This window comes from Achroia grisella, unplaced genomic scaffold (genome assembly GCF_030625045.1).
Source record: "Achroia grisella isolate CSIRO2021 unplaced genomic scaffold, CSIRO_AGI_Agris_v1 utg770, whole genome shotgun sequence".
Lineage (NCBI taxonomy): Eukaryota > Metazoa > Arthropoda > Insecta > Lepidoptera > Pyralidae > Achroia > Achroia grisella.
Genome location: NW_026713016.1, coordinates 3,182,987 through 3,195,521, shown reverse-complemented (window position 1 = coordinate 3,195,521; position 12,535 = coordinate 3,182,987). Strand labels below are relative to the sequence as shown.

Sequence of the window (12,535 nt, the reverse complement as noted above, 5' to 3'; positions counted from 1 at the left end):
CCTACCCCGAAAAAATATTTTTTTGTATTATGGACAATTTTTTATTTATTTATAATGTTACATTGAAAATACATACACGCCTAAATTTTCACCCGTCTTTCACCAACCCCTATTTTTAATAGCGATATTCTTACAAATATTATAAATGCTAAAGTAACTCAGTCTGTCTGTTTGTCTCGCTTTCACGCCAAAACTACTGAACTGATTTAATTGAAATTTGGTAGATAGATAATGTAGACCCTGAGAAAGGCTACTTTTTAATGCGAAAAAGTATTGAAAGGGGAAATGAAAGGCTATAGATAGATGAATTTATAGATAATAGCAATATATAGCAACAATAAGTTTATTTGCGGACAACGTTATAATTTTAATTTTCATACTGCTTTCTTGATATATGATAGCGTAGCGGCTTTTGTATTGATTGCCGCATGCATCCTTATGTAAAGTGCGAATACTGTAACTACCATATAGTTTTTTTTTTATGGATGATAATGTAATGGTGCATCCGCCTGAGCTAACGGTTTACGCTGGCGGGGCACCAGTGGAGGATGATAAGATGAGCATGAGGTCAGGTCAGTTAGCTCATCGTGACAAATTCACCAGGAATTTATCACGATGGTTTCCAGGGGGAACCGCGTGGAGGTCGACCTGACATGGTACATTGCTAGCAATGGGGTTATCAATCCACAGTACTAACAATCCCCTTCCTTCTATGTGACGTGGTCGTGTGGAATGAGTAGTCATGCTCACTAAAATGTCCAGACATGTGGCGGCGTGGTGGGCCGGGTCAATGGGCTCCCTAAAATATGGTCGAGAGCAGTGATGGCTGGCTCATCCGTCATACTCGTGAACGAGTGCTGCTTGTAGGGACTGGTCTGCTCTTATCACTACGACTGATTATATTTGACCTAAAAAATTAGTGCTTGTTGGTAGTTTGTATTCACACGTTTCGACTTGTAAATGTAAACTTACAAGGATTATTTAAAAGAGCAACACACAAGTTTTTGCTCGTTCTTCTTGTGATGAGACAGCTTTCCGAACGAGTGGTAGATAAAAAACAAATTGTTATGACTATTCAAAAGTGCTTAAATTAAGTTTATTTGAATAAATGATTTTCTATTCTATTCTATTCTATATGAGGATATCGTAATTTTTAAAGTCAGATCTTGTAAGATTAAGTGAACAGGGTCGGTCTAGGTTTTTCATTATTAGAAATGTGTAACGGGGTAACACGTTATTTAGTGCGAAATTGTGTATATTACAATAAAATTTAACGAGAAAATATTATAATGATGTCACTGGGACACTCATTGCCTTACTACTATATCGTCCGTTAGTCGCGAACTTTCTGGAAACACGAGAGGCGCGCTCCTATTGGTCGGTCGGCGCGGTTACCGCGCGTAGATGAGGTACACGAGTCTCACGGCGCCGCAGCGTAAGTACTTACTATACATACGTAGTATACATATAGGTGTTACAAATGTTTTTATTACGAGTAATATTACTGTTATCTAAGCAAGTAATATGTGCTTATTTTGAACTTGATAACATTCTGAATTACTCGTATATCTTTCAATATCTTTAGCGGTATAAACCAGGTTATGTACTACTACTAGTATTGTTAGTGAGGGATAAAGTTGATGAACAAAAATAAAACAATATTCGTATTAAAAATATATTCATCTAATATTTTTGGCATTATTTTTAAGTTTCTTCCAAATACAAGGGGTCTGACATGGGGTGTTATGTACCTACATTAAAAGATACTTTTTGAAATGTATGAAATGTATGTACCTACATTAAAAGATAATTTTTGAAATGTATGAAATTTTTGGAATGTATGAAATGTATGAAAGAAATGTATGTACCTACATTAAAAGATAATTTTTGACATGTATGAAATGTATGAAAGAAATGTATGTACCTACATTAAAAGATAATTTTTGACATGTATGAAATGTATGAAAGAAATGTATGTACCTACATTAAAATATAATTTTTGAAATGTATGAAAGTAATGTATGTACCTACATTAAAAGATAATTTTTGACATGTATGAAATGTATGTTCCTACATAAAAAGTTCATTTTTGAAATGTATAAAATGTATGAAAGAAATGTACGAGATGTATGAAAGAAATGTATGTATTTACATAAAAAGTTCATTTTTGAAATGTATGAAATGTATGTACCTACATTAAAAGATAATTTTTGACATGTATGAAATGTATGAAAGAAATGTGTGTACCTACATTAAAAGATAATTTTTGACATGTATGAAATGTATGAAAGAAGTGTATGTACCTACATTAAAATATAATTTTTGAAATGTATGCACCGTACAATAACAATACACGTTAAACATCATACCACAGAGTCATACGCAAGTTAAAAACAAACTGCTATGATATTAATGAGAAAGGAAAATCAACTTTATGGTATTCGAGTTAGGGTCGATTTCTCTCTTTTTTTAAAATATTATTTTAATCTTACCAGTTGCCAGTATTCGAAGACAGCTACGATTCGTACTCGATATTTTAAATTATTATGTAATCGATTTTTCAGTACAAATGTAAATAACCAACGACACTAATAATGTACTACTATATTCCGTTCTTTGAAACGGAACACTGCTATAATACAAAATAATGAAAATTTACTGTTCACAACGACTCATTAAAAGCATCATCGAATAATGCGCTGTAATAAAATCCTGTTATCGATTATTCAAAAAAATCGATAATACATGTATTTATTTTTAATATGACAACACTTCATACATAAGTATTATTGGAAATAGTATTACTTGCTTGTTCGGCTATTTTTAATTTACTTAAAAATTTTTTATATGTTTAATTTACAATAATAATATATTAAGTGCTTATTATTGGAAAATATAAAAAAGACATTTAATTAGGCCGATACAAATGACGACAATGCCATCTATGAAAGCATTTTGAAAACATTGAGCCCCATATTAGCACTGATTAAAGTGTAAATAAGTACTGGAAAATAACAAAATGAGTAAATATATGAAAATTACTTTTCTAAACGCATTATTTCATTTTAACGTGTATATATAACTTTTTAAAAATTGATTAAACATTTTTGAAAACACAGTTTTGTTTTTTAAAACGTTTGCAAAACTATGAAGAATTCCATCGATACCAATCACGCCATCTATATGCAACTTTTAGCAATAATAATGGCTACTTCCTCATTGAGTGCCACTGTCTATAGTAAAACATACTAATATCATAAATGTGAAAGTGTTTGTTTATAAGTGTTATGAAAACAGCTAACATATAATTTTGAATGCAGCTGTCTTTAGTGGACTGTATTTACGACAATAGGATTTGAGCAAGAAATTGATAATTTGGAAGGCACTCACCTTGTACTACGAGGATTGCCGGTTCGGTTTCAGCAAGGCTTCCCAGAACTCCGGGCTTGTCCGGACTTACCTTTTGAACTGGTTACCTGTTTACCGCCAAAACCGACAATAGGTGCTTTCCAGTATCAACTCTTGCGTTCCCTTATTATTTCGTACTTAAACTAATAATATTCACGAATTTAGTTACAAATCTATATAAAATAACGACAATTACGACAGCGATAATCAGAACACTTTTTCGACAACGACAAAGGCGAAACGACTCTCACCCTCGTAATCTCTTTTTATTTTTATTTTTTTTTATTATTATTTACGGCATTGGATGTCGCGATAATGTTGCCGTGCGTTATATTGTGAATAGTGAACAATAAGTTTGATACCGTTTCGCGACTAAACGAATATCAATGTATTATAGTTTGACTTGATTATAGATTGTGCCTCAAAAAAGCATAGTTAGTTGTGGGTAGACTTATGAATTGACAGTAATCTATTAGATTTTAGTTAGAATATCTATATTTCTTTTCCGATCTATTAATTTTAAACGTAATAGAAGTTACTAGGGTGGAAAAGATAGTCGACTGTTGCTGTTGTTACCTAATCGACATTTGCAGGCTGATTCATATTGGTGATTTATGTAGCGATGAATAAATTATGAACTATGATTTCATTTACTAACAGATTTTATCGTGTATACGTGAAAATACGTTATGACTTATATTCATGCAAATCAGTTACAAAACAAAGTCCCTCGCCGTGTCTGTCTGTATATTCGCGATAATCTCAAAAATCTACTGAACGGAGTTTCATACAGTTTATTTTTCAACTAACAGAATGACTTCCGTGTCGTAGGTGGACTATTCGTTGGTTTTGTGTAAACTAATCGAAATATCCTTGCGAAGCCATGATTACTTACTAGTATGTAAAATATTGAAAGTATTAAAAAATAGGTTTTGGAAAACAAGCATATTAATTTCAATCAACGTAACGTAACCGTTGGCTGTAACCAAAATTGTTTGGTGTAGAGGAATGTTTGGCGCAAGCTTTTCTTATGTAAATAAATACCACTAGGATTTGCACTGTTTAGAATTACTCTTCTTAAATTAGACTAATCAACATATTACACACGTAAAAAAGTGATAACAATGTGAAGACCAAAATGTTCTGTGACAATTACTCATTTCTGACTAAGTCTCCAAACAACAAAAGTCAACAAATGCATTTAATCTTCATTTTATCATTTTTATTTGGACCGAACATTTTTTTATTATTACCTCAAGACTGAAGAAAACCTATTTTGTTGTTTCTACTTTTATTTGAAGAAGTTAACGACGCTTTTCTCTAATGCCTCTTATATAAGTTTAATCAACATCTGATCAGTAATTGTTGAGTTCTCCTTAAAATGCAATTGAAATCGGTTTCGTGTGCTGAATACAGTTATAACTATTTTTTTTTCTTTTAACAGATGAGCCGCATTCGACCGTGTTCGGTTCGGTGACGGATGGCGTTTTCGAAGGGAAAATCATCGCGAAAGACGGTCCCTTCTACGTGGAGCACGCGCGGCGATACTTTCCGCCAAACGGGACGAGAACCCGCGTCCATTCTGTGATTTACAAGGAGAGCGACGTCAGCGATCCCTACTCACACCGCAGACACGGTACATACATACATCATCTTATCTATTTTTTTATTTAAGGTGTTTGAGTTATTATCAGGTGCTTTAGACCTGCAACACTGGGACCTGCAGATATCTATTGTGCTCACCCTTTTAAAATCTTATCTATACTAATAATATTGTAATATAATAAGGTAAAGTTTCTAAGTTTTGGTGTTCGGTATATTTTCCAATATTACAAGTCCGATTTTGAAAATTCTGTTTATGTTGGATAGTTTGTTTATTGAGAAAGGATGGAAGGATTATAGGCTATGTATGTATAACGTCGTCAAGTATGATCGAATGGGAACTGCAATGAAAAATGTAACAAAAACGAACAAAATTTTACGTAGACCAAGTTACACGGGTCAGCTAGTACTAACTATAAAGTGTGGTTTTGATACTAATATTATAAAAGGATAAGATCTGATAGTAATAAACGAAATAGAAGTAATATGAGAAAATAACAGTAATATATTATATATACTTGTGACGAAAGACGTTTAAATTCACTTAATCAAAATCTAATAGGTCCACTATAAAGAAAAGGTATTAAGTGCGACTCTACATTGAAGTTAAAATATAAAATATATAAATTTTATGCTCTCTGTATGTTATTAACAATTGGCATCTGTTTAAGTAAACCATTAGCCATAACTATTTAGCTTATATAAAATTATAAACCATGCAAGGTTCATTACTATGATAATCATTTAATCTGTTTTAAACTAATAAACGAGCTAATAATACCCTAGTGAAATTTATAACAAGAAATTAAGATGTAAGCTTATTAAACCCATGAATATTATGTGGGAGGAGTATTTAATTGGTGTTAGTGCGTCAACATAAAGCTGTTTTTATTACTCGCATCCATTGAATTATGGGATTAAATTATATATTTCGATGTATGTAGCCTTTAAGTTAATAGTGCCATAACGAAATTATATGGCTGCGTGTAACTGCTAGCAATTTGTAGACACAACTGCAGCGTGCAGTATAGAGTGCAGAGAGAAGTGGAGGCAACTCGCGTGGAAGTTTCGCCACAGTGTGTCGCACAGCAAATGGATTGCAACGCAAGGCCGTTTAACAAAGTTTAATCCCATTTGCTCGGCGCGCTGTCACCAGCTGATTGCAACATCGCTTGCATCGGAAAATTCGAACTAATTTATCACGGGCGTTCCGAATCGTTTATTGGTAACAATGTAAGTCATAAATTCGTTATACGGCCTTCAGGTTTCATTATAACATAACAATTTCTCGACTCAGTCAATTCCAGAGATACTGTTACGATTTTTTATGTAATCGGAATGACAGACAAGTTTATGGCTCACTTGATGGTATAACCATCGCCTTTATACTTGAATAGCATTTTATACTGTTCACACGTTGTTATTCTGAATATATATATGTATAAGATATCATCTTCCTATAATTTCACTGCCTTATCCTGACACTTCAAACGAAACACGATTTACAAAGTACGTTTGGCGGCTGAAATAGACGTGACTGAGTTATCTCGGCAGATGACGTTATACAAGCTAGTACCTCGGTCTACTTCGATATGTACCAAAATTGTCAGCCCACCAGTATCTTTCTGCATTACCAACCATCGAAAAGTAGAATTTGCATTGGTTTGCGATATCACCGAGCGAGTTTAAATTCTACGTTAGATATTCATTCGCCCGTGGTAGGCCGGGGCTGGAATGGTAATTTCGCGTCAACAACACGCCCCCGTTTGCAGCGTTTGCATTTTTGTCGTTTCATCTGTGCTCTGTGCATAAGCCTGCAATATATATACAAATCTACATATTGGCTAGGTAATTGCATTCAAATTTGTTGAATGACGTGTATATTTTTAAATCGTAAATACAGGATCGAGTTAGAGAGGATAAATAATCAGACGCTAAATATGTGTGTCTTAAAGTTACCACCATAAAACCGAGACGATTTTATACCAATAACCTGTAAACGAAAAATCTACAAAATGTATTCTAAATAATTATACTAAGAAGAATATTCGTTTTCATTTTATACTATGATAGACACCTAGCATATAGATAGACACCGTAGTTAAGGGATTTTAACAAAGGTACGGGTAAAGAAATATTCGGGTCTGTATCTTAGTTACAAGTTCAACATTAACTGACTGCTGAATATATTCTTGCTATTGAATATCAAAACTTACTAACCTTCTAAAATATATACCTAACTTACAGTTATATTTATAAAACAATCTTAATCACACACCGTCTTTTTAAGCAGGATGCATTCAAATTGTAATTTGATAACAACGTTTCGCAATTTGTAAGCTGATGTCAGTGGTTTGTGTGACTCACACAGACATATTATTCTGTATCAGATGAAATAAGTAGGTACATAAATTTATTTAATATTAAGCTTATATACTATTCTACTATTTGACGAGCACCGATTTGAAAAATTCTTTCATTTCTCAAAGTTACAATACGTTCAAAGTTCCACAGACTATATATGTTTTGCATACATCGAAGACAAGGATGAATTACTATTGATCAGATAAAAAAAATAGCGGAATTGTCATACTTGTCGATTGCAAAGTGTTGTACCTAAAATAAACCATGATATATAGTTATATCAACAAGTCGACATCGACTTCTTCGCAATAAAAGAACCAAAACAAAATATTGAAATGTAAAGTACCTACTATTTATGCAATTTTATAACATCGAATTCGTATTTGTTCTGCTTCTGGAAATTACATTTCATCTGAAAGAAATAAATAAGTAGGCATTGAGTAAACAGAAAGGGTCGCGTTTGTAGCTCTACATTTGTTTTCATTACGAGTTATTGAACAATCGTATCGGGGGTTCGCCCTTTTACATAAATGCAGGTAAGTATTACAAAGTTTTACACAGTAGGTATATTTATCTAAATTTTGATAAAATCGTAACAAGTGGATGCGATAAAGTAACAAATAATTCAATATATAAAATGAATGTTATTAGATGACAAATATTTGATCACGATGTAGAAAGTCACGATGTTTCTATCTAAAAAAGACTCTAAGAATATTTGTTATGTACAATAGTTCAATGATTGGATATAAGATTACTTTGATACAAAGAAGCCCAAATTGCATAATATTCATGTTCATAAAGAACAACGCAATGTTTTTTTTTAATTAAGTTTTTTTTATGACAATACTACTTTTTAATATGAATAAAATACAAAATGAAAAGTATTATTAAATAAACAAGGTCTATAAATGCTACATATAAATAACGTTGAACACTGAAATTACTTTCAATTACACAAGGGTTTAAACACGCATAATCTCTATTTCCGTTGGCGCATATGGACTATTATAACGAGAACGTGACCCTAAGCACCTAAGTGTCCCCCGACGCGGCAGCTTAACTTTACGACGTTATGCCAAACCCACGGTCTGCGCGCACACTCGTGTTCGAACTTCCCTAGGGTTGACAACTGTATTTTGTTAGCTATTGTGGTTCTTTTATCAGCCCACCTCATGGAAGTGACAACCTTCACCTATATACACAAACAGTATTCCGTCGTCACGAGACACCTGTGGTATCCTTCATGTGTTACCTAAGGAGAAGCTAGGAAGTTGTTACGCTTCCGTATACTAATTTTAGTCTAATATTTCATTATCGGTTAATTAAGGCGCCACGACAAATTCTTCAGGAATTAAAATGATGAGGGATCACGACAAAGTGGACTATAATATTCCAATTGTATGTATACATTACATATACATTGATATTAATGGTATTGTAGCCCCTATTACTAACAATGCCTTCCACCTTACTATAGGTAATTGTGGTCAATAAATGAGTATAAGAAAGTCAGACAATCGCGCCCGCAGCCAGTAATTTTACTACGCCGATTATCTGATATGGTCATGTCAAAGAATTAAAGTTTAAAGAAAGCTTTAAACGCGGAGGGGTGAATAATGGCAACCAAAGTTACAATGAAAGATGATAATGTCCATAAAAGGGAAGTATGCCCTACTTTTACGGGTATTTATCCTCTTGGGTATGACAGCTGATAGTGATCAGTGGAAAAGGAAAACATATTACACCCGTCCCCGTATAATGTGATAAAGGCATGATGATAATAACTTGAGACCCCTGCCTATGTATCTATGAACTGCAGCAAGCACATTAGCGATACTGCAACGCCCATACATCATCTCTTGTCGCGATAGCGCTCCTAAATATCACCACTGCATAAAATATATTACCATTTTATCTACTGAAACTGCCTAATAGTACAATTTAAAAAAAATGATTGCATAGTTGGTAATGTAAGTGACAAAAATGGTTTATGAAGAGCAGACTTTATTTATTGGAAATTAGCATGAGTAAACTTTGTCAGTTGTAAAATGAATCAATCAAAATCATTGCTGGCAAGCAATCGCGTAATATGTATACATGATACAGTATAGTTCAATAACTAACCTGTATCTTTTGGAATTCGTATGTAAATGTGGTTGTGCTGAGGGTTCCAGTTACTGCAGGAGGATGTTTTCTTTTTTGCAAGAGTCAACTCAACACTGATGCAAAACAGAAAGTCCTTTGTGACTGTGATGGCTGTGTTGGTCGCAACATTTCAGGTTAAATTAATATTTATAATGTTACTATTACAATTTAGTTTACAATGTGAACGACGAATAAAATATGTTTATGTAATTGATAGCCCAGCTGATGATAATGTAATTTAATAAATTTTTGGAATATAAAATATCTTATTTGTATCTTGATTTATTCTTATTTAAAACTAGAGTACAGTAAAGTTATTTTTGGATGGTTTGTATATAAAAGACGCGAGTATAACAGATTTAAAGGATAACTTAGTAAAACGATCGTGATAACGTGAGTTGTTCTAACCTTGTTCGTCTGATGGTCAAACTGATTATAAAATGCGTAGGAAGCATAAATACTATAGAGTAAATGTTTCTCTGTTTAAGTCTATCGCTCCTATAATAAAACGAAGATTATAACAACCCGAAATGCTGCGCTAAAGTTATTTATTTTCATGAATACTGTATACAGTATTCATGAAAATAAATAACTTTTACCAACCGATATAGATCAAAACATAAAAATCTACTTTCCTTACATACTATATACCGTTATGTCTATAATTATTTATAAAGAATCTAAAAATTATTTTCATACTATCTAAGCTGCGTTACTGCCATTAATTTGGCTAATATCTTATGTTATAATATATGTAGTTGTTCATTTATCTTTGTGCCTATTTCAATACGAATCCGTCTGTAGTTTTCGCGTAAAAGATCAAACTCTCATCCATCCATTCATTTTCACAAATCCTCACATATATAATATTAATAGCATTTATATCAACATCCTTGGGACAGAAAAGCGAACTGTGGTACTTTTGAAAATTAACAACTTTCTCCAACTGAAATATAAATATGACGGAATATATCAAATTAATTCGTACGTATGAAAGGTCATGATAAATATGGAAGGTTAATAAAATATTTCCATATTTTCCTTCCTGGCGATACAGAGCACCTAATTTGGTGGATCTTGTTTATTATCACAGACGCTATAGTTATGATAGTAGGTACTACTACTAATGGTAAAAACTAATGTGTTCCACTAAATTACATTACTTTTATTTTACTTTGTATTCGAAACATCTAGAAAACTTTTGTTAAAATGTGCAGCAACCAAGTTTCTAACCCATTCTTCTTGACTGAATCTGCATTCCAAATGTTTGGATGGAATAAAAATATAATACTATTCAAAGGCGCTTAAAACTAAGTTTAGTTAAATAAACATTATCAATTCTATATTTAAACATAAATCAAATAAAGTGTCAGTCTACATTATTTAACTTAATCTCAATAACCAGTTTAAGAAAAACGCTTATTTTTCGATGCTTATTTGCTCAAACAATAAATAAAAAATTATTGCCGTAAAAAATTGTTGCAAAAACAGCTTCGGCGTCCTTGTCCGTGTTTAATGGTATTAGAGATGACAGCCCTAAACTTTCTTTACAAATTGTACGCTGAAACACTCTTTAATTCGGCGACTTTTCTAGATGCTTTATTTGGTGCAAGTACCGCAACAACTTTATCACATTATCGAGTTATTCCTTTGTTTGTTTCCACGGTCATGCCGACCATGAACTGAATTTATTGATGTGCGTTTGCGAGGTTTCGCATGTTAGTTAGCATTATAATATAAATAATATTTAAAATATGTTTGCCAAACAAATGTATATTAATAAAAAAATGTTTTTTAATGAAATAAGATGCCAAATTATAGCTATTGTATTTACTAAGTTAGATACAACACATATCATATGTCTTGAATGTCCTGACAAATGGGAACAGGAGTAGTTAGTGCGTACAATATAGCGTATATATTATAACAGAGCATAGTGTTATATCTTACTGTTCATACATGAGAAAAATTTTGCTAGCTAATGGGAGGGACGTTAGAATCTGACACGGTTTTACATAAAAATGTTGCAATACTTTGAAACTTGTTTAAACTTTTTATATAAAATTGTATAATGATGTGATAATAATTACTCTTAGATAATTCATAAACGTGGCTGAGTTTATTTATTATCTTATCTATTATGTATACTTCTCTGCTCATATGATAGTGTATTTTTATTAGATTTTCCGTGTACTGTTTAATCACAATAGGGACGTAACATACAAGAAAACTGTACCTTGAATGAATGATATTAAATGAGAGTTTACACGTAAATTAGACAAAGTAACATTGTCAATTCTGCTTTTCATATTAAATTTGTTAAAGCTCATGAAATTGCTCTAAGCACTAAATAACATAAAACTTTGTGTCGCAGAAAAACGACTAGATCGTGGCAAAACTAGCATGGAAGTTGAACCAACAGTGAAGTAATTTCTATTAAGAAAGGATTAATTAAGAGTTGGCGTAGATTTTGCTTAAATACACAATACAGTGGACTTGAGATTCTCCTCCAATTACAAGTGTTTATAAACTTTTATTATGTTCGCCTACACATTACGGAATATAAGAGAGTGTGAATAAACGAAAGATACAAATGTTCAGTGTACGTGACCGAATACCTTTCAATGTGACGGTAGCGTTAGGACAGCCACAAATTATCCGATTATTTTTCAGTTCGGAAAACCAAATAGAATAGGTATAGAAGTATTTTTTTATCTCAGTACAATTCACACAGCGCTGTCTACTTCTAAGCTAGCAGAGCTTGTATTATGAGTACTAGACAACTGATATAAACACAGATATATTTTTTTCTTGTAAATACATAAAGAATCGAAACCTAGGTGTGTAAGGCAATATCCTAAACAGTTATATCACTGTGGTCGGTCAATTCACACAAAATGATCCGAATCCCGATCCGATTTAAAAAAAATACTCGAAAACGAATCCAAATATATATAGTAATGTATATAAAAAAATGTGTGATAAGGTTTGTTAATTTAATGTGTAATTACAA

General features: G+C 32.4%; 1 protein-coding gene across 1 annotated transcript in view; it reads left to right on the top strand.

Annotated features, from left to right (window-relative positions):
- Positions 1 to 12,535, top strand: part of LOC131850505 (disintegrin and metalloproteinase domain-containing protein 10) — a 72,722-nt gene that overhangs the window by 40,058 nt on the left and 20,129 nt on the right. Inside the window, exon 4 of the mRNA XM_059200750.1 lies at positions 4,853 to 5,044. Coding sequence (XP_059056733.1) covers positions 4,853 to 5,044 — 192 coding nt within the window. The remainder of the gene's footprint in view (positions 1 to 4,852; positions 5,045 to 12,535) is intronic.